Genomic DNA, 24,258 nt, shown 5'->3' with positions numbered 1-24,258 from the left:
ACTGTTTCAATAATTTAACTAGTACTATAGACCATTTAATTAATAAAAATCTAAGTAGAAGTGCCACAAACTTCAGCTATGGCTATTTAGGAAAGTAAAATGCAGTATATAAAAAGCTTCTTTTTTCAAATAAAAACTTTTTTTTAAAAAAAAGTCACTATGGACCCCTTGCATATTCTAAAAAAATATTAATTTTCATAAAAGGCCAAAAAATCAAGATAAGTTGGGGTTTTACGAAGTTACAAAACGGCAAATGACAATAATATTGTAAATGTAAGGAAAACAATCATACATGTAGAATTAGTGAGTTTGTAACACTATTTAAATAGTTTCTGTTCAGCAAGTAAAGTTCATGTGCAGAAAGGATCTGGTTCACAAGACTTGGAAGCAACATTAAATGATGTGCCTGATGAGCATGACAGGTAAAATGGTATACTTCCAGAACAGAATATGTAGCTACCGCAGTCATCAGGATTACTCAAATATAATACAGAGGTAACACCCTCACAGGGATCTGGAATATTACAACATTTTGTCACCATGGTAACAAGAACTTTATTGTTAGTCCAGTCCAAAACAGATCAGAGGAGGAATGAAAAGACTGTGTCAACTATAATCCAAAGTAAGCCAAGATGGAGTATATTTACAGAAAAATATTGCAGTAACGGCTCACAATAATTATCTTTTACTGAGAATAAAAATAAATCATTCAAAAGTTTCAGTAATCATTTGCATACTTATTCAAATATTTAATCTTGACAAACAGTAAAAGAAATATAATTGCATAAAAAATGAAAAACTGAAAAACTCATGTTTAATAATATTTACACTTGGATTGAACAAGATAATTTAAAGTGGGAGGACCTTTTTTTTGCAATAAATTATAAATACAGACTTAATACAAGTCCATTTCCATTTTCAAAAGGTGAATGTTACTGCAAATTAAGGAAAGAAGATAAATACGTGTAGTTTCTGCTTAGATCAAGAGAAATAAATTTTAGTATTACAAAAAAGAAAGAAATTGAATTAAATCAAGCTTTTATTGGTTATATTTATTGAAAGTATCTTGGTTAAAAATCTAGCCTATGTTAGAAAAGGTAGAAAACTGCAAGTGGACGGAGTGCAGTAATGCATTATTTTTAACAAAGGGAAGGACAGTTATATCAAAATATCATTTCAAATAAAAAAAATTAGACTTCCGGTTTAACAAAATTACCTGACTAAATATATGTACAAAATTTTTCAAGGTTTTCAATTTTTACTTACAATTTTATATTCAAGCAAATGCAGACACTCACAAATTCTGAAAAAATTTTTGGATGCAAAATATTGCTTGGTTTGACTGCATTCTAGCTTTTGTCATTAAATTAATTTAAAAGGTGATACTATAATGTCTTCAAAGTAATCTAACTAAAACACTGAGGAGACTTTCTTAGTCAAATACATCCATCATTGGATATTTATGTCCACCTTTAACTAAAATTCAGGACACCTCTATAGGTATATTCTTCAAGTTGTTGTGGTTTATTCTCTTCCATTATAGACAGTAAGGATGAATAACACTGACATTGAGGTCATGTTAATCAAAATGCTGTTAAACAACTTATTTTCTTGAGTAATACAATTTCACAAATTTCATGAATCCTTGACATATCATTGTTCCTTATTACACACAGACATCAAACCACAACAGTAAATCTCCAAAATTTGTACTTAACACAGAAATCCAGAGATACAGTATCCAAGGAACAAGTTAATCATAGGATTAAGTATCTTATTTTTATTACACATATATTTGATTTCATTAGATGCATCATCATTTGAGGAGTTTATAATCACGATTCTACATAAGGACTATACACAGGGCACTACTTACATGATTCAAGGTTTCATAAAAACAGGATTTGTACTAATGAAATCCAATCGATAGCCCACTAGACTTTAAATTATTCCATAGAAAATTAAAAAATCCTGAGTCACAGCCAAAGCAATATCATACATAAAACATCCCATGCATTCCTTTGAAGCATATTTTCCCATGCAGTTTGTTGCAAGTAATTTTATTTTGTAAGCTTTTATATCTTCATGCAATAATGTATACATATTTGTAATATAATTTATACATATGTAATAATTGTATAGATTGATGTAGGTTTTATTGTGTCATGCAATGTGTAAATAGTAATAATATAGCAAGAACAGATTGCATAGTAAATGAATATTAGTTCATACACAAAACAACAGGAAGATATATGAAAATTCAGAAATATGATGAACAAATTCATTTAAATACTTTCTTATCATTTTGTATACCATTTTAACATCATATTACATAAAATCAACTTCTACTAAAAATCTAAATTTCTGAATTAACATATATAAATATACAACAACAAATTTAATGGAAAAGAGTGTGTGTATTTTTTTCATTGTCATAGAAACAGAATATTTGTATTTGTATTAACTGAATATGTAAAATGATACCATTTTTTTTTCAAAGTAAGAATTTATTATCACTTCTTTTAACTGAATTTTACTATAGTCTTCACAATGTAATGCTAGTGTTTATTCTTTTATCACTTTTTTTTATTTAAACAAAAATATCTGATAATTTCATTTCATTTCATTCTATAGAGTATTTAAAAAAAAAAAATAGAAAAAAAAACTTTAAAAAAAAATAAATCACTTACTTCCAGATGATGTAGTTGTTGGGCTAGTTGCTCCACCAGTACCTGTGCTTGTCACTGAGACAGTAGCCTGTTCAATGGCAAGGTCCTTCTCAAAGATGTACAGTCCTCCAACATGGAGTGTAATTTGACCATCTACTGTCTCTCTTGCAGCATTTTCTATCAGCAATCCTTTTATTAGCGTTACCATGGTTGGATCCTGTTCACCTCTAAACGTTAAGATGAAGTTGACCTTATCTACATTCCTGGAATCCCTCCTGTTTAATAAGAAAGATTTTTTCCCATTATGAATACGAAGCAACCAGAAACATGTACTGTAAATTTAACAACCTGAAAGCAACATTCATTGTTAAGTAGAATTTCACTGAAAAATTTCGTAAATTTCAGAGCATCAATTCCGCGATTGACTGTTGCATATTTTTTACACATGGGCAGCATTATTAAATATTTCATGGTTAATTATACAAGTATATTTGACAGTTACATTAGAATGGAGATAACTATGCAAATATCTGTTTACTGGCTCCACTTACTTGTCACCAGTAAACTCAATTTGCTACCATCAAATCCATGATTGAAATCTCCATATCTTTTAATACAATACAGTTATCTCCTAATTATTAATAAATTTAAAGGGGAAATGGAATGGGGTACTATCACAAGCATTTGAACATGCAGAATGGAATTCATACTGAAGTAGCACTCCTCCATATTGCAAAAAAAATAATATAACATCTAGCTGAGAAAAAAAAACATTTTATATCAAATTCACTTAATTATTTCTAAATTTTTAGTATTGATATAAAAGTAACAGTTTTAGCTTCATCAGGTCAGTATAAAACAAGGACCATGAAAATTACATTTTATTTAAGCAGACTGTTTATTCATTGTTACTTCAATTGCTGCTTAATGTACAAATGATATTGGCAAACTTTTGTCACATTTAGGAACAATATTAATTTTAAAACTTACGTAAATGCCTTAACTTCACAATTTTCATAATCTTCAAATGATGGTCTTGGTTTGCCAGATGAATCTGGTCCATAAGTGACATTTAGCTGAAATATAAAACATAAAATGTCAACTTCAAAATTATTCATGTTGAAGAATATCCCTAAGTCACAGTGGCCTAAAACATTTCACCTTCCAAATACTAATCTTTGCTTATATTTCAAAGAAGTAAATAATTATTGACTAGATATATGTCAAAATTTGAACCAAAATCTGCAATGAACTATTTTTTGTCTTTTTAAAGCTATTAAGAATGAAAACACATAATGTTGAAAAAAAATTAAAAACAACAAAAAAACAACAAAAAAAGTATTGTATTTATATAGCCTTTGTTGAAATAGTTATGCCTTCTGACAAAAATGTAGTTTGTAAAAATATATATATTATCTGATGATAAAATTGTCTTACAGCAGCACAGAAGTTGTTAGCCAGTCTCTGGAACTCCATGGACTGTGGATTAGCTAACTGGGAGTTGTAGTTGAAATTCAACAAGACAAAAGACATATTGTAAACAGTCTTCACTGAAAAGAATGAATGAAAAGAATAAATATATTGATGTAGTAAAAAAAAAAAATGCATATATAAGCAGTCATATTTTAAAATGGATTAGGAAAAGACAAGAACGTCAAGTTAAACCTCTATTCAGTCTAAAGATCAACGATTGTATTTCGAAAAGTATACAGTTTCATCAAGCACTTATGACATTACATGGTTACAATAAAGTGCAATACATCCTTTTCTTCATCTATGTGTGGTACTACAGAATTCTCAAAAACAAACAATAACAAACTTTGAAGATACTGTACTAAAAAGACCCAAAACTTAAGTTCTTTTAAAGTTGAACAGTTTCACAAAAAAAAATTATCAACATATTAAAACCTCTCCTTTAAAGTGGTAAAATAAAAATAATAGACCATAATAAATCTAAAACAAAAGAAATGTTTCGATACCTACAAATGTTAATCTTATTTAACTCAATAAAGAAACTTTTTGATGATTAAGTTTAGTGACTTATTATTATTACAATGTTTTCTTTAGCCTATAATTTGGTTACCTGGACTAGGAGTAGGTCCAACAATATCTTTCAGATAATCAGATATATTGATGGCAATGTTTTCAAAACTTCCTCCAAGTTCATAGACAAGGTTGTTTCCAATAAACATCATGTCGTTACCACTTATCTGATAAGTGTCAGCCTGGGATGATATGGCATTCTTCACTAAGTCCTGTCTAATCTCATCTGTACCGTTGAATATTAGACTGAATGTCAGTGTATAGTCCGGCGAACCAGCCCTATAAGTATATTACATTCAAATAATGAAATTTCGATTCTAACAGTCACCTGCTTCTTTTATGCTATTGTGAAGCAGCTCAGCTAAACATGAAAATATTGACATTATATTCTATAGTTTTAGGGTAATTTACATTTACATTTGTGTGTTTTTGCTGATATCAATTAAAGAAACCCCTCAACTGAAATGGTCACAGGTCAATCCTATCATTGATTGAACAGTTTACACCTTAACATGAATACAACTATGACCATTGAATTGTTTTTTTAGTTAGTACAGAAAATCATCATAAAATAATCAAGAAATCTGTGAGGCAATGCCTAGTGATACCACCTGAATCCCAATTTTAGTGTATAGTCAAACTTTATATAGTCATCAAACAGGAATTTGTTGTTGTCAACAATTAAACCTAACAACAAGACACACCTCATAATGCATCTGTCACAATATCCAGTAGCTGTGACATAAAGTTGCAGAAAAATGTGTTGCAGACAGTTGAACGAGATTCAAACAGTATAGACCTTCTTAGTTGTTGGGATATAATAATGGTTATCATAACAAAGAATAAAAAGCATTTAGGTTTTACCTACTACTAAAGTTTTTTTTTTAAAAATGGTGACCTATTGATGTTACTATATATAAAACTTACGCAATATGATCAAAGAAACATCTGTAGTATCTCTGCATTAGTACACTGTTTTGGAAGAAGTTGTCAATCTGTAAAAAATGATAAACATGTTTTGTTATGCCACACATAAAAACTTTGTGTTAATTGAAACTGTCAGGATTGTCCTTAAATATAATAAAGCTAAAGAAACTGTGACTGAAGCTAACTAGGTTACACCTAAACTCCAATCACAGAAACCATACAGGAAACCCTACATTCAGATGGAAAACATGATAGCCCACAATGGAATAATGTGAGTAAGAATTTGTGAAAGTTTCATCAAAGTCTATTCAGCTGTTTCAGTTGAAGATAAGATCTGAAAATGAAGACATAAACAGACTGACAGATGGATTGACAGATTATCTCTATATACCTACCACTATAAGGGGGTATAATAAATAAAATTGTTATACAGGACAAGCTGGTATACAACTGGTAGAATCACTATAATTTTGATAGCAAATTGATAAAGTCTCTATGCTGTTGATAAACAGACAAACAGGTGAAGTCTCTACACTGTTTGTAAACAGACAGAGATGAAGCCTCTACGCTGTTGGTAAATAGACAAACAGAAGAAGTCTCTACGCTGTTGGTAAATAGACAAACAGATGAAGTCTCTACGCTGTTGGTAAACAGACAAACAGGTGAAGTCTCTACACTGTTTGTAAACAGACAGAGATGAAGTCTCTACGCTGTTGGTAAATAGACAAACAGATGAAGTCTCTACGCTGTTGGTAAATAGACAAACAGGTGAAGTCTCTACACTGTTTGTAAACAGACAGAGATGAAGTCTCTACGCTGTTGGTAAATAGACAAACAGATGAAGTCTCTACGCTGTTGGTAAATAGACAAACAGATGAAGTCTCTACGCTGTTGGTAAATAGACAAACAGATGAAGTCTCTACGCTGTTGGTAAATAGACAAACAGGTGAAGTCTCTACACTGTTTGTAAACAGACAGAGATGAAGTCTCTACGCTGTTGGTAAATAGACAAACAGATAAAGTCTCTACTCCGTTGGCCCCTTTTCAACCCAATATTAACAAGAACAAGGATGATAATTTCCTGTCTTGCTCTAAATATTTTACTTACATCATTACAGAAATTGGTCTCAAATTCTTTATAGTCAGCGGAATCTTTGTTGAGATATTCAGCTGCATTTGGTAGACTGTACACATAATATGTGATGTTCGACAACCATGCATCTACAATGGAACAAACAGTCATATTAGAAAAAAATCCAACATGTATGTCCTGCAGTCAGTTTCACAAAAAGTCATCAGTGTACATTCAAATACACTTCTGCATTTTTCTAAAAATCCCATGTTTAGATTCAATTCTACATTTTGTCAAATCAAACACTGCTCTGGATTTTCAAATCAACACTACAACTTATTTTCTGGATAAGCATTATTACATAAATATTTAAGTTTAGGCAGATTTTTATGGATGTAATAACATTTTCCCTACTCTAATGAAAAAAATCCTTAAACAAATACATTTATAAACAGCCACAGACAATTTGCATGTACAGCATCAATGAAAATATCTTGTCTATTTTTGCTCTCTGGAAATTTTAAAGAAGAAGATCCTTAAATTGCTGTCTCATATGCATATGGTATATTTCACAGTAAGTCAGTAAGCTATCAGCAATAAATAGTATTAGACTTACCATGCAGAATATACTCCCAGCTATCATAGTAAACAAGGAGATCCCCAACAAGATGACCTATAGCATTCAAGTATCTGAACCGTGGGAAATCCTCAAACATCATTCCAGCTACATTCTGTTGTAATGTCATGATATCTTTGTTAGCTCCAGAGAATTGCAGTTCCATGCTTATAGTTACTGGATTATTTCTAAAATCAGAAAATATGCATGTAAGAACCTTTATAAATATTTAATATCTGTGTAACTCATGAAAAACAAAATACAAATGCCTACAAATGCATTTCTGAAATGTTTCTATACTCATTTATTTCTTATAAAAACACCGAAATTTTTATATAAAAAATAGATAATTTGCTATTTTTGGTGTATATAAGAGTTCTATGTTACTTTTCTTGTTTCACACAGTTCAGTTATTATTTTTTTTCTAACCCTTGAGTCTTAATTATCTGTGTCCAAGCAGCATACTGTAAGACTTAAACACTGAAAACTTGACCAAATAAAAAATAAAATCTAAGAAATGTTGAATATTCTTACCCAAACTGGGTGATCTGGCAACTCTCATAGTCTGGGAATAATGAAGGATGTTGTTTCAACAATCTGTCAACCTAAAAAAATAATCATCTTCTTGAAGGACAACTGTTTTAATTAAATAAATACAATGCATACTGTAAAGCAGTGTGTTATTTTTGTGATTTCCTTGTCAATCATTTTTGTGTGGGTGTAAATTTCACATTCAGATGTCTAAACATCTAAACCTAATAAATCAAGGATATTTTTGTTTTGCATTGTTGTTTTTTTTTCATGGGTATTCCTACAAATGTAGCAAGGTCAAATTCAAAACTCTGAAAGTCAAGGGCACAGAGGTGGTCAGTGAAGAAATCCTTGAAGAACAGAATGTTGCCAAGCATGTACCCAAGGAAATTCTGATACCTGACCTCAGGAAGTTCAGTCTTGAACATATTATTGATCTTATTGTCTCTTTGACATATTCACCATATCCATTTTCATTATATTGATTAATGATGAAAATTTCTGATGGCTACTTGCATCATCCCACCACATAAAATCGTGTATTATGTCCATCCATTCATGTTCTTAATCTCAGTTTAAACTTTGAACTCTATACAAATCACCTAAATAAATGGTCGAGTTCACAAAATATCCCACTCATTAAGAACTTACATCAGCACAGAACAACTGAGCATGTCCCTGGAACATCGCAGAATTCTTATCAGCCAACCTTTGATCCCAGGTCAAATTCAAAACTCTGAAGGTCAATGGCACAGAGGTGAAGTCAGTGAAGAAGTCCTTGAAGAACAGAATGTTGCCAAGCATGTATCCAAGGAAATTCTGATACCTGACCTCAGGAAGTTCTGTCTTGAACATGTTCATAATCTTGTCTTGAAGGTTGAACTGCTGACCTTCAAAGGTCAACTCAATAGAGGCTGAAGTAGGATTATTTCTGCAAAATCAAATTTCAATTTGTTGAGTTTGCCATAATTGTGATTTTTTTCTTTCTTCCAGAATTGAAAGGCAAAGCAATATCATTAACTTTTCTTCCTTTTAATTTTTAGAGGTATAAAATGTTGGCTTTTCACAGGTTAATAAGTTTTTTCTTTTATAATTCTAAAAAAAAAGTCAAACTTCTTGAAGTTTTTCTTCATTGACTGTGATTCAAAACATGATAAAGAAGTGAAAATGAGGAAAAATGGCACAGTGATACATACCCAAATGATACCACATTACACTTGACATATGAAGGGAACTGTGATCTGAATCTTTGCATAAGACCATCAATCTAAATATAAATAAAAAAAATTGCAAGTACATATATTATCATATTTTTATGACATGACTTGCATCTAAGGGAGTACATTCATAATTAGTTGAAATGACTTCTGGTTGTATTTTTTTTTACTAAAGTTATTTATTTAGGGACAAGTGCATTTGGTATAAATAAATATAAGCAAGATATGGGGAATATCAATGTACCAGGTCAACCAGATGACATAATTTCACAATTAACCATAGACTGGGGCTCAAATGGGGGGGGGGATTAGTCTACAGAAAAGTAATGTAAAACTTAATGTAACTAGATCTAGTAGTATTACTCAGATTTAATGTTCACATTCATGAAATTCTTTTGTTAAAAACAGCTACAATTCATTCACAAAAGGGAAATATAAATAAACTTTATTAGAACTGTATTATTTGTTCTGATATTTTAAAAATCTGTTTCACAAAAATTCTACATGTTCTACACTTACATCTGCACAAATTGCTTGAGAATACTGCCTGAAGTAGAAGGAATTTGGATTGAGGAGGTCATTAGTCCATGTAAGATTTAGAGCCTGTAGATCAAGCTGTGCTTTCGTTGTTTCGTAATCCATGAAATAAATCAGCAAGTTACCAATTCTAATGGCTCTAGAGTTACCCCATATTTCCTGTGGTAGTTCGTTGAACAAGGTATCCTGTATGGTTTGAGATAACCCTTGTTGCTGGTTACCAGTAAAGATGGCCTCCCAGTTCACATTTCCAACTTGACCTGTTAGTTGGTCTCGTCTAAAATAAAATATCAATTAAATTTTCACTATTAAAAATAAAACACACATGTCTGTGTTAACACGGTAAATACTGTAAAGTATAAGAGACAGTCAAAATATTATTAAACTTCCTTCATCAATTTTCTATATATACAATATAGATTTATATCTGATAAAATACTAATAATCTCAAAAATAACATGTAGCTTCATTGGTTTTCATGTTACCAGTTTTTTTCGAGATCTTAAAAAAAACTATGCTACATTTAATTCAAGTCTTTTATGAAGCAATTAAAAAATTAAATTACAGTTAACAATACTAGATGAATTTGTGGAATCTGTATGAAGTAACTACACAGTTTTTTCTGTACTTCTTAATTTTGAAAAGGTTTTTTTGTTATGTTGTCTTGTCTTATTTTGTTGTTATTCCCCATTTGTTGTAATATTAGTAAATAAACAAAGAAAACTTACACAAATTCATGTACTTTACAACCTTTGTAGTTAGGGAATAACTGTGGATATTGTCTCATAATCCTGTTAACCTGTTCAATTGAGAATAAAATACATTTTAAAAAACTACTCAAATGTTTATGCAAGTATTGTTATAGAAATGACTGATCAATAATAAAAACACAGACAAGTGTAAAACAGTATAGCCCACACTCCTTCTGAGTGGGGATATAATGAAATAAACCAACTACTTATATGGAAATTGAATTCAACAACCACTGCAAGTAATTTTTTGTATTTTTCAGATTGTGAATGTTTAACGACATTCTTAGGCCAATACACTTTAACCTCTTTGAATGGAATTTGTATAGTGAAACCTGTGGAACCGAACATTGTATAAACAGGAACATGTCTAAACCAAAGATGTTCTGTTATTCATCTATACATGTATGTTAGTTTCAATGCATTTCGAATGTTGGTTTTCCAAAAAACCTGACGCAACTGAACACAGTCTTTAGTTTAAAAGTGCATTGTTTACACAGGTAAACACTTGATTATATATATACAGAATAACTTACATCTTGACAAAAAGCAGATTGTTGATAGATAAACTCTGCACTGGTGTTGTCCATCAGCTGTGGTGTCCAGGTCATGTTTAATACCTTAAAATTGTACTTAAATCCAGTCAGAATATCTAAAATAGAAAAAGAATCATACACATATAGGAATAAAAATTATTTGATAAGGCCCTTCAAATTAATTTCTTGGGTCTCAGGTCATTTTTCAATAAAACAAATGAGGAGGGAGTTGCCTTTTCTTCCTACTGCTCCATGAAGTAATGAGGAAGATTATTACATTGTCTATCACCAGAAAAAATGAAGAAAGATGGTTCTTTTCATTGATTACTACCATAGATCCAATCACTTACTGAATTCACAGCTAGGAAAAGTGTAGTCGATTTAAGGCCAACCATTAAAGAATTGGACAGCTCATATGACAGATTATTCACTCTTTGCCAACACTTGCTGAATTCAAAGCTAGGAAAAGTGTAGTCCATCTAAGGCAAACCATTAAGGAATTGGACATATGACAGATTATTCACTCTTTGCCAATACTTACTGACTTCACAGTTAGGAAAAGTGTAGTCCATGTAAGGCCAACCATTAAGGAATTGGACATATGGCAGATTATTCACTCTTTGCCAACACTTACTGAATTCACAGCTAGGAAAAGTGTAGTCCATTTAAGGCCAACCATTAAGGAATTGGACAGCTCATATGACAGATTATTCACTCTTTGCCAATACTTACTGACTTCACAGTTAGGAAAAGTGTAGTCCATTTAAGGTAAACCACTAAGGAATTGGACATATGACAGATTATTCACTCTTTGCCAATACTTACTGACTTCACAGTTAGGTCCAGTATAATCTGGAGGACAGATACACTGATATGTTCCTATGTTGTTAACACATGTTCCACCATTAAGGCATGGATTAGTCAAGCATTCATTAATATCTGAAAACACAGAATAAAACTGACATAAGCTTTCTGGACCAAAAACGAATTAGCATTAAATATCAACACAATGTTACTTTAGTTAGTAATATAAGTAACTCGAAAGCAAACAACAAAATATAAACAATTCACTTATCTAGCTATCCTTTTAAACTATTTTTCTTTGTAAATTTACAAATCAACTCCAGTATGGACAACTTGAATGACTTCAAAACCATTTTGATTTGGAAACAGAATTTATTTGGCTGAAAAATAAACTTAATAATACTAGTATAGATTAATACATACACAAATTTTCTTTAAAAATCACCAAAATAGATGTCAATTTTCATGGCTTGTCAAAATCGTATTTATGAATTTCCAAAATGGATATTCTTTTTAGAGCATTTTAGCTTCAATGGAAATAAAACATGTAATCAGAAACATGAATTATGCATCTGACAAACAACAAAATCATGAAAATTAGAACCTTGTTTATAAATTCTGCTTCACTAGGGGTAAATAATAGGAAATACAAGATGGTAGCCCAGACCATATTTTCCCAAAAATTTGGTAGACCAGCTCATAATCTAGTAGCCAACGGCTACTGGGCTACTGCTAATTTTTATCCTTGTATAATAATACCCATAATACAACACTCACCAATGTCACAGTTAGTACCGGTCCAGCCTGGCATACATTGACATGCATAAGAACCCTGTGTGTTCATACATGTAGCTCCATTTTTACATGGAGCAAACTGTACACATTCATTAACATCTGAAATATAAATTACACATTTGACTATAGATCTAGCTAGAGTTGAAATTGTAAGTAGTAATCATACCTTTAACACCAAAACAATGATTGTTTGTAATTGTACAAGAGTAAATTTGTGCTCCTGTGCAAATGAGGCTTTAAATACCAAACATATGAAAAGATTTACAATTTTAGGTTGTAGGAGATAAGCCCAACACTTTGAGGGTAAATTTTGTTAGGCAAATAAAAAATACAATCACATGAGTGTCAGGTATACACACATTAATCCACAAACTAAGGTATGAATACATTTATATTTTTAAAGAAAATTCTTACCTATAGTACAAGTAGGACCTTCCCATCCTGGAGTACATACACAGGAATAAGATCCTACATTGTCATAACATGTACCACCATTCATACAGGGCATGGTCAGACATTCATTCTCATCTGGAAGAGGCATAGAGATGTTAGAAACAGTGCCATTCAGTTAGCTACATGTACGAAAGTCCATTTATATACACCTCAATGGTTTTTAAAAATCAAGTAATGCATGTATGTCCCTTGCTACATCCCTTCCCTCTTAACTATCTCTAAACCCATGTAAGAACTATTTAGAGACAGATAAATTGAACCACACATCATGTTCTTATTCTTAGGATAAATCATACCTTATAATTCTAGTAGATAGATTTTCCTTTTTTTCTCAAAGATGACCTTGCATGAATATACTTCATAATTTTAATGTATAAAAACAAAGGTCACTGAACTTGATTTCCAGATAATTGGGCTTAATAAAGACAATATTTCACATTTTACATGGAATTTATTTTGCATACAATGAAATAACTAGTAGACAAAATTTCTTATAATTTCATATAAAGAACAATTAACTGACATTCTTTCATATTTCAAAAAGAATACTGGTGGGGGGGGTTATTATCTCCCTCTGAAAATAGTTTTTTACAGCATATTTTTAATTTTACCATACAAATTTTTATGTAAAAAAATTCTTTTAAAATATTTTGAATATATTATTTCTACATCATTTAAACAATGGTAGTCAATTGAAAACATATATGACTGCATGATTTTGCAAGAAGACAGAAGATAATACTAAACATACTTTAATGTCAGTGGATTTTTTTTTCACAAGAGACAAATTTGTTAAAAAGGCTATAGAATACAGTTTAACGTTCTAGCAGATCAACTACATGTATACATTACTGTCCTTTTAAAAGTAACCACAGCAACCAAGACACTAACTATAGCACAATCATGTAGGTGCTACCCCCAACACCCACTCCCTCTATTATCTGGTTACTTACTCCCTTCACATCTGATTCCAGTAAATCCTGGGAGACAGATACATCTGTATGATCCCTCCAAATTCTCGCAGGTAGCACCATTGAAACATGGACTGGATTCACATTCATTGGTATCTGTAATACAACATTAAATTTCAATTCATATTTATCAAAGTTACTGGTACTAAACAGAAAATTATTACTTGACAGTTTCATTACATTCATCTTCTTTGGATTAAATATGGACATAATTTTCTGACAAAATGCTTATACAAAATTTGATATATTAAATATATCTATTAACTATATAAAACAAGCTTTTATACTAACTGCAACTTATGTTACTCAGAAACTAAAATGGCAACATAAGCAATGGCATAAAATTTTTAAATATACCATTAAGAGGAACAAACACTTACTTTCAACAGTCAAAGTTCATCGTCAAATAAAAGATAGTAATTATTTTTTTTGGGTCTAAATTCAAAATTAATTTTCTACCATTGTTACAGTTGGGACCTCCTCTACCAGGGAGACATCTACAGACATATGATCCGACAGTATCTATACAGGTACCTCCAAACAAACATGGGTTTTGGAGACATTCATTGATATCTAAAAAAAAAAATAACATTAAAATAACTGTAGTCTAATGTAGGCATTTTCCTATTTCAAAACTTTTTCTGTGGTTTAAGTGAATAAATAACTAAAATATCATGCATTAAATTGGAAACTACATTTGTTTATTTTTAAAGCTGAAATCTAGCGTCTTTTGAAATTGACACAACATACAATGGTTTTTTTAACCTCCTTGAGTATTCTTATGAGTGTTGCAGGGATGGCAAACAATAAACAAATATATTTTAAATTTTAAAAGAGAATACCACCAGGGAGAAAAAAAAAACAAAATTAAAGAAACAAGAATAAAAGAAAGAAATATAATGTTGTTGCAACTTCACAGAAAAATTAGTGATAACTGACTAATGAATAAACAATCTGTTCATTCATTATTTATACATATGGACTATTCCAAACTTACTGATGCCACAGTTTTGACCTGTAAACCCTGGTGGACATTGACATTGGTATGATCCAGGTGTATTTGTACATATAGCCAGGTTCAAACATGGACTCTGTAAACATTCGTCAATATCTGAAGAAAAAAATCTAATTAAAACTATAATACCAGTAAAAATTAACAATAGCACAATTTTTTCTCTCAGATTACTTCATTACAAAGTATATACACAATTGATTTCAACTAAAAATAAAAAGCCCCTTTTAGATTCTTAAGAAAGAAATTTAAAATGAAAAACCTTTAAAACCATATACCCTCTGTATCACACTATCTATAATCTACACTTACCAACTTCACAATTAGCACCAGTCCATCCTGGGGCACATTGACATTGATAAGAACCCTGCGTATTCATACAGAAACCTCCATTCATACACAGTGTAAGATCTTCACATTCATTGATATCTAAAAATGAAAATGAAAAATAAATTGAAGTTAGATTTCATTCCAACCCATTTATACATGTATTTTCATTTTTTTCTCAAACTTCTAGTACAGTGTCCATAATAGAAAAAAACAATGCCATAGATTGCAACAACTGGCACAAGTCAATGTTTGCAGCTGGAATCTTGAAACTTCTTGAGATTTGTTAAGATTAAAGTAATAATAAATGAATTTCAGACTTACCAAGTTCACATTTGTTGCCTCTCCATCCAGGCATACACAGGCATTCATACAATCCTGGTATGTTGTTACATGTAGCTCCATTAAGGCATGGGTTTCGAGTCAGACATTCATTCACATCTACAAAGTGATTATGAAAATATATTTGATTTATGCAAAAATTTTCATAGATAATTTCCTATCATTTCAAGATATTTTCATTTCCTTTACTATAGATACAATACAGTGAAACCTGTCCAAACCAAACCCTGGATCAATCTGAAACCTGTGTAAGCCAGACATCTTCTTAAGTCCATTTATATCAATTCAATAAATTTTAGCCCAGTATAAACCAAACTCCCACAATAAATGGATAAATCCTTAGGTCAAAAAAGTTTTTGTTCTATACAGGTTTCGCTGTAATAAAATTCTTCTTTGAATCTGCCCTTTGCAATGATGTATATAGTTTGATTTCAAATTGTAGTCTACTGAATAAAAACTTCACTTTTATATTGACGAAAAAAAAATGTGTGAATTTCATTTAAGTTACTATAATTTAGGGTAAATATGTACATAAGGCCACAATTAAAAATATTTCAGTTTGCACTAACCCAACCCTGATTTTCATCATTCAATCAACTGTCCTGGAAAATGATGTTGAAGAAAAGAAAAATACTCTTTTCTTTGACTACATGGAATGATTACTTGATATTGCATTTTGTTAACAAAATCAAGAACTTTGAACTATTTTATTTGAACCACACCGATCTCATCCTCAAAGTCAGGCTCAAACACAATAGACTTATTGTTGAGCTTGTTGGACACAGTTACGAACCACTGTCAGTTTTCTTAAGTCTGATCTAATCAGGCTCTGTTATATCATCAAAAACATCTTTCCATGTTGCACTGGTAAGAAAACTATAAAATCTGTTTTGAATCAACAGTTTGATTTTGTTGTTTTCAGTATATTTTAGCCGGACAAACGATAATAGGTGTAATACCGCTATTTCGGAAACCAGTCGCCTGCACATACAAGAAAGTAGTTTGTAATGACACGAAGTAGTCCCAATATTGCACCCTATCATTCTCCTTATTTAGTAGAGGTATACAAACTTGGTGTCACCTGAAAGCCGAGTGAATCAGCAATACTCTAAAAACTTCATTTTCTTTATTCAGTGTAGAGTAAAACAATTCTGAACAAAAACTCTAGGCCCCATGATATGGCTAAATTTCAAAACGAAAGTAGTGATTTCTGCACCTGTCTACTTTCACTTTACCGGTCTTTCTTAGAAGGCGCATAAGGTATTTTGATATTTTTATGACAGTTAAGGTAAAGGATGACCATCATAATGATACCCCTCTAGCACCATCTGTTCTGATGTAAAAAATTTTGAGCCTTATAAAAAGCTGAATTTAACATAGAAAGTAATGGAGATCAGAAATAGTGGTATTACACGTAAATCTGTCCACCTTTCTACTTCCACTCAGAAGTTATCATAGGTTACACTGGAAAGTACCAAAGACTTCAGAAATGCTGAAAAAAATAACACACAGAACAAAGTTGGACGGGAGATGTAAAAAATCTAAAAAATCCAGAAAAAAAAAATTTTCCATTTTTACCCCCAAAAAAATCTTTAAGAGATGGCCCCATTTTTTCCGGTCATTCGCGTTAGTGCAAACAAATACATTTTCAATTGTGGCCTAAACCCATGAAGATGTGATACCACCTTTATTAAAATATCTCAGGATAACTTGAGGTCAGTGGAACAGACACACAGACCAAATTTCAACAGGCCCCCACTTTTGTTGGTGAAACATAAATTCAATAGTGACAGAACTGCATAAATATATACCTTCAGTACAATTGGTTCCTGTCCATCCTGTTGGACATTGACAACGGTAGCTACCAATGGTATTCACACACTGTCCACCATTCTGACAGATTCCTATAAACTCATTACATTCATTGATATCTGAAATAATGAAATAAAAATATGGTTACAGTATTGTCTACACACAACTTCAAAAATGATAAATGATTGTATGAAAAATCTTCCTTTTCTTTAGATCTAACATCTTTCCAAAAATATTCAAGTAACAAGTTAAACAAAGATTTACTTTCAACATCATCCATAAAAGCATACTTTCGATACTTAATCCATGACTAAAACTGGCAGGGGATATCATTTTCATATGCTAAATTCAAAATGCTGATAATGCAAGCAGGAAAAGTCAAATCTAAAAAAAAGTTATATTTCATAAAAAAGAGAAAATTTATAAGTTGTTTTCATTTTGGATAACAGACAACTTGACTGTAACATAACCTACCAAACGAGCAACCATTGCCTGTAAATCCAGGAGGACATATACAATTATAGCTTCCAAGGACATTGACACATGTAGCACCATTGTAGCACACATTCTGTAGACATTCATCTATATCTGTAAAGAGAGATTATAGACAATAAGAAACAAATCTAAACATCTCATGATTTTTAGTCAAAATAGGGAGCTTCTTAAACTTTATTTATAGCTTTAAATGGTGGCACAAATATTTAAATAACTTTGCCTATCTTAAACTCATTAAAAAACACAAGAGATTATATCATTCTTAAAAAATTAGCCAGAGTAATCAAGGGAACCAAGATTCTAGCAGAAATCAAAAGAATGTAATCCAGGGACAAAGAACAGACACGGAAAACAGACAAACACAACAAAGAACATAAAATAACCAAAATAATATGACAAAGCAACAAATGTAATGAGAAACTCAGACTCCAGTAAAAACTGGCAAGAGATTGTATTTTTTTTAAACTTAAAGGAATAAAAAAACTATTCCCTTTTAAAAAGTTAGACATTATGTAAAATAACCATAATTTACATTATTTTCATACTTTTCAACGAAGATTTTCATGACTTTACTCACCAATTTCACAGAAAGGTCCTTTCCATCCACTGTCACATATACACTGGAATGATCCTGCAGTATTGACACAGGTGGCTCCATTCATACAATTAGCAGTCAAACACTCATCAACATCTATAGAAAGAAATTCATGTACTGTGAAAGTACTTTAATGCATGGATACCAATTCTTCATGAATTAGGGAAGAAACAAAATTATTGGTTCCTTGAATTCATGGTTTTGGGGTTTTCAGTATACACATCAACGGAAATCTCCATTTTTGTTGGAAACCAAATTTCATGGTTTGGCCTACCCACAAAAACCACGAAAATTGGTACCACATGAACAATAGTACTTCCACAGAAATCCATCTAGAATTATAGAACATAGGTATAACACTTAGTGGTACAACCTGGTACAGTTTGGAATTTTTATAGTGTGAAAACACTTATAGTATTCTTAAGAAAATATATATGCATTTAAAAGACAAATTGTCGAACTATTTGCTGTAACAGTAAAATTAAGTATCTAACAAACATACCACCAATACAGTTCTGTCCACTATAGCCAGGTGGACAGATACAGGTGTATCCTCCATCAATATTGTTACATGTCCCACCATTCTGACATGGGAAACTAATACACTCATTCAGATCTGAAATGTAATAAAATGAGAGTAAACAAATGAACTAAATTATATACAATGCTGTTTAAGTCTTGTTTTACTTGTGTTTTAAATCCAGAAATTTTATTAACTAAATATCTATAAATTGATTCATATAATTTTTTTCTATTTCCCAATACACAGTAAATATCTTGAAAGAAGCCAGATTTTTTTTTAAACCAACTGATGCATTTGTGTATAAGGAAGTAGACTTTCATCACATCATTTTGTTTGTTGCATGTTTTTCATGTGATTAGGCCTTTACAACTTCAATGTTTGCATCTCTGTGACTCGTGCCACTCTTTCGAGCAGAGGTGAAAAACTAAGTTCTTTCATTTTCCAAGACAGGCCTAAATACTTGGTGACGGGGTCATCATCTATTTAAGTTTTCTGTAAGCATTACTTCTCCTCATATTACAACTCATAATACTTTAACAAAGAACAAAGTCCTCATAATGGTAAGCAATACAGATTTAACCAATGACTTGTGAAGCAGCGAGAGCTTGATTTCAGTCTGACAGGAAGTTAACCTGTACATGTAATACAGAGTAAGGATCTTAACTAGTTTCTTATCTTTAACAAAAACAAAATGTTCATACCTCACAACTACATTTTCTTTTTAATCATGAAGAAAAAACATTGTACTAAATGCAATGTAAAAGGCATAAAGATATCAATAGATTCAGTTTTTGTCCTGTTACATGTTACACCTGCCCCTTACAGGTTACACCTACCTCTCACAGGTTACACCTGCCTCTTACAGGTTACACCTTCCTCTCACAGGTTACACCTGCCTCTTACAGGTTACACCTTCCTCTCACAGGCTACACCTGCCTCTTACAGGTTACACCTTCCTTTCACAGGCTACACCTGCCTCTAACAGGTTACACCTACCTCTCACAGGTTACACCTACCCCTTATTTAAATGCCAGTGACTTACCAATAGTACATTTAGGACCAGTCCAACCTGTAGTACACTGACAGGAGAAGGAACCAGCACTATTGATACATGTAGCTCCATTGGCACATGGTGATTGTAAACATTCATTTACATCTGTAATAAAAAACAATACGAACCTTTATGACTAAACATGCACAGTAAAAGTATTTTCATTCCTGAGGTAATAGATTTGATTGTATTTCGACCAATAAAATTCTATACCCATCACTGAAAAAGGGAACTTACTGTTTATCACAATACATAGAGCATCAAATCACAGTTTCTGGAATCAAGTAATGAGTTCATGTAATGATTCAATGAAGATTTTCCATAGTAAATACTCATATTATCTAAAATTAATGGGAAATGAAGAAGTTATGTTGTCTATATGAAGGAGATGGGAAAACTTACCAATTTCACACATTGGACCAGTCCATCCTGGTAAGCAAGCACATGTGTAGGATCCCATTGTGTTGGTACATGTTCCTCCATTCTGACAAGGCCTACTGACACACTCATTCATGTCTAAAATAAAATTCAAACATGTTTTAGATACACAAGCAACTTAAAAAAATCTAATTTATGAAAATGTGTCATGTACAAGTATACACTGTGGTGAATAATTGAGCAAGGTTCATTCATTTCAATGAAAGACACAAAAGAAAATAAATCCATGACAGATAGACAGACAGACAGACAGTCTTATAATTTTCTTGCACAACATCTGCACTAGCTGACCTACTTTCCTTAATACAAAGGGTAATATAACCATGTTTTATCTATATAAATCATACACTGAATAAAAATAAAAAATAATGATGACCAAAAATGTTTATGATTACCTACATGTATATCTAAACAGGACTAAATAAATCCATTCTCTTCATTCAATTTAAGTAAAATTCTTCACATGAACAAGTTCTGACAAAAACAATACAGAGTAGCATAATACAAAACTACAATAGCAAAAATTAAAAAAAAAAATTAATAGTAGAAATGAATAAATATTCCCTACCAACATCACAGTTTGTACCAGTCCATCCTGGGAGACACTGGCACATGTATGATCCCTCGGTGTTGATACAACTAGCTCCATTAAGACATGGGTTACCGTTAACTGACAGACATTCATCTTTATCTATGGAAATTAATAGAGAGCCATTATTACAATTTTATTGTATAAGTTGTGAAATCTTTAGAACTTACAGGAAAACTTTATATATCAATCTATAAACAGAAAAATATCTGATTACTATCAATGCATAAATGTTTGGAAAGTAAGTAAGTGGGGTTACCCACAATTTTTAATTTAATAAAATGTAAATTTTCCCTTTTACATTTAACTAATTAAAATTATAAAAACTTTTACTCACATTAAAAATTGATAGCATGATCAAATGCTTGATTTTTACATATCTTAACTACAGCTATCCTTAAGAAAGAATATATATATGAATGAAGTGTTTTATAAAGTCATATCCGTTAGGTAACTCACACTTCCAAATTGTCATTACAGTACCTATGTCAATGTCATTTGAAGTAATAATATACTCTGGATACTTACCTACACCACATCTATGACCAGAGAATCCTGGTGGACATTGACATGTGAAGTTACCAGCCAGATTTATACAGAAACCACCATTCAAACAGACTTGATAGTTCAACTCGATACATTCATTTACATCTACAACAAAAATACTAATTTATACTCAACTTTCAAGCTAATGAACATTCTAATACCAACAAAACTGGAAAAATTGTACATTTATAATCCTGTAATCCATTTCATATCTTATATTGTACTTATAGGTGTCAAGTCATTTTGGCATTAGGCTGCTGGAAATTGCCTATATTTTTTGGTATTATGGCAGTAGCCTAAGAAAGAAAATATCAGGCAGTGAAAACTGTAAATTTTACATATTTATAGAGGTACTAACCTATTTGACATTCATCCCCCTTCCAGTATTCATTACAAGTACATGTGAAGGATCCCATGGTGTTGGTACATATACCATCATGGAGACATGGATTGGTCAGACACTCATCCACATCTGAAGCAAAACAATTTTTATACATTATAAAGCAAAGTATTCAAGTATCCATCACAAAGTTTTTGTTCCCAAATCTTGAGATTTTGTTTTAACTTTCTCAAATGAAAATGTAGCAATGACTATAAAAAAATATTTAAATACCAGTCTATATAAAGTTCAGACAGTGCCTATGGTAAAGGTGATTTATGGTGTAGAAACCAACCAAACAATGCTTTTTTGTTCTACATATGTTATAATTTACGTAACTTAAGTCCTTCTGTATTCAAATGTATTTTTTTGAAAACCATACATTTTATATGTGGTCTAAACCGGTTTCGAAATAAGAAATGTAAGTGAGTTCTGTCGGTGTTTGATATGCATGAATCACCTGTATGATTTTTATAAAGACTGATACTTAAATGCAACTATCAAGACATAACACTAGATTTAAAGATTTGAAGTAACACATGCACAAATCCTCACTACAGTTTTATCCTGTCTAACCCAGTGAACCAGGACAGAATTACAAACTAACAGACAGAAAACAATACTCACCAACTCCACAGTTTCCTCCTGTCCTACTGGCAGAACACTGACAGAATGACAGACAGAAAACAATACTCCCCAACCCCTCAATTCTGTTCCGTCCTACCAGTAGAACACTGACAGACTAACAGACAGAAAACAATACTCACTAACCCCTCATTTCTGTCCTGTCCCACCAGTGGAACACTGACAGACTAACAGACAGGAAACAATACTCACCAACTCCACAGTTTTGTCCCGTCCTACCAGCAGAACACTGGCATACATAAGATCCTGGTGTGTTGATACATCTACCATCATTTAAACATGGGTTCAGTAAACACTCATCCTTATCTGTAATATAGAGTATACTATACAATGTTGGTCATTCCTTTTTTATTTGACTTATTACCTCATTTTTAAGATCAAATAGTTAAATTCCATGGATACAGTTTCTAAAAGGGAAAACATATATTCTTGAACTTAATGAAAAAATATTTCAAACAAAGATTTGTTTCAAATTTAATGAATTTATCATTAAAAAAAACATTGATGGTGTCACTGTCACATGATAAAACACAAAACTCTGTTAACCAGTCAAAATGCATGTTATTTTTTAATTAAATGAACATATCATAAATTTTACTTTTAAAATATAAGGACAATTAAAGCATTTATTTCTCTCAGATATCAAAGATTATAGAACTCACCTATGAGACATCTATCTCCTTCAAAACCAGTGCCTGTACAGTCACAATAAAATCCACCGTCTGTGTTTCTACAAACTCCATTATTTGAACATGGGTTCGAGCTTAGACATTCATTTACATCTAAAATGGTATCATAATTAAAATTGTTAATATATTATCATAACCATATTAATATTTCCACAGTTGCTTTTGTAAATTCCCTATTTTTTCACAATTTTTGTCCATAATAAATAAAATTAAAATTGGTACAGTAGAGAACATATGTACATTTTATGTAGCTTTATTCAATTTTCAAGGTTGGGACAAAAACTTACAATGGATCAATCTAAAGTAAATTTTAACTTGTGAATCAGCTCATAAAAAACATTGTAGTGTCTGAACTGGACCCTTAATAAACCAGAAACCTGTCTATAGCAGACATCTTTTGAAATCTCTTCATTTCAGTTTCAATGCATGCTGAACCTGTGTATACCAAATACCAATTCCTAAACTGAACACTACATGCTGTTCAAACAAGAGTTCAATTTAAACAGGGTTCACTGTTATACAATGTAATTTACCAATATCACAGTATGGTCCTTTCCAGAATTCAGTACACAGACAGGTATAGGATCCATCATTGTTGATACATGTACCTCCATTCCTGCAAGGGGAGGGGACACTTGTACATTCATCTCGATCTGTAAAACAGTTTCAGCAATTTATGATAATCCAAGGCATAAAATAATAGTTAAAACTGATTTTACACCAGATAATACTATTCAATTTTAGTATTTTGTAGTAGCCATCATATGATTTTATAAACAGAAAAAATTGATAAAGATTAAAAGTGTAAACTTTCCCATTCATTTTTTTCTTGTATTGTACAATAAAAAAAAAACCTTCAACCAAAAAATAAACAGTATTTGACCAACACCATGTC

At 31.4% G+C, this 24,258-nt stretch overlaps 1 protein-coding gene across 1 annotated transcript in view; it reads right to left on the bottom strand.

Annotated features, from left to right (window-relative positions):
* Nucleotides 1–24,258, bottom strand: part of LOC148625134 (uncharacterized) — a 68,138-nt gene that overhangs the window by 5,637 nt on the left and 38,243 nt on the right. Inside the window, exons 61-93 of the mRNA XM_088568442.1 lie at nt 23,897–24,016; nt 23,337–23,456; nt 22,867–22,980; nt 22,009–22,122; nt 21,633–21,755; nt 21,084–21,206; nt 20,480–20,593; nt 20,069–20,182; nt 19,006–19,119; nt 18,486–18,599; nt 17,888–18,001; nt 17,413–17,532; nt 15,584–15,700; nt 15,245–15,361; nt 14,918–15,031; nt 14,380–14,493; nt 13,903–14,016; nt 12,911–13,024; nt 12,479–12,595; nt 11,723–11,836; nt 10,898–11,013; nt 10,341–10,411; nt 9,595–9,889; nt 9,055–9,125; nt 8,510–8,789; nt 7,862–7,932; nt 7,328–7,515; nt 6,748–6,860; nt 5,640–5,707; nt 4,753–4,991; nt 4,107–4,219; nt 3,660–3,745; nt 2,691–2,944 (exon numbers count right to left, since the gene is read on the bottom strand). Coding sequence (XP_088424568.1) covers nt 2,691–2,944; nt 3,660–3,745; nt 4,107–4,219; nt 4,753–4,991; nt 5,640–5,707; nt 6,748–6,860; nt 7,328–7,515; nt 7,862–7,932; nt 8,510–8,789; nt 9,055–9,125; nt 9,595–9,889; nt 10,341–10,411; nt 10,898–11,013; nt 11,723–11,836; nt 12,479–12,595; nt 12,911–13,024; nt 13,903–14,016; nt 14,380–14,493; nt 14,918–15,031; nt 15,245–15,361; nt 15,584–15,700; nt 17,413–17,532; nt 17,888–18,001; nt 18,486–18,599; nt 19,006–19,119; nt 20,069–20,182; nt 20,480–20,593; nt 21,084–21,206; nt 21,633–21,755; nt 22,009–22,122; nt 22,867–22,980; nt 23,337–23,456; nt 23,897–24,016 — 4,290 coding nt within the window. The remainder of the gene's footprint in view (nt 1–2,690; nt 2,945–3,659; nt 3,746–4,106; nt 4,220–4,752; nt 4,992–5,639; nt 5,708–6,747; nt 6,861–7,327; nt 7,516–7,861; nt 7,933–8,509; nt 8,790–9,054; nt 9,126–9,594; nt 9,890–10,340; nt 10,412–10,897; nt 11,014–11,722; nt 11,837–12,478; nt 12,596–12,910; nt 13,025–13,902; nt 14,017–14,379; nt 14,494–14,917; nt 15,032–15,244; nt 15,362–15,583; nt 15,701–17,412; nt 17,533–17,887; nt 18,002–18,485; nt 18,600–19,005; nt 19,120–20,068; nt 20,183–20,479; nt 20,594–21,083; nt 21,207–21,632; nt 21,756–22,008; nt 22,123–22,866; nt 22,981–23,336; nt 23,457–23,896; nt 24,017–24,258) is intronic.

This window comes from Perna viridis, chromosome 2 (assembly GCF_037379345.1).
Source record: "Perna viridis isolate PV_CMFRI_1.1 ecotype Kerala chromosome 2, ASM3737934v1, whole genome shotgun sequence".
NCBI lineage: Eukaryota > Metazoa > Mollusca > Bivalvia > Mytilida > Mytilidae > Perna > Perna viridis.
Note: the sequence above shows the minus strand (reverse complement) of the source record. Positions and strands in the feature narration are given on the sequence as shown.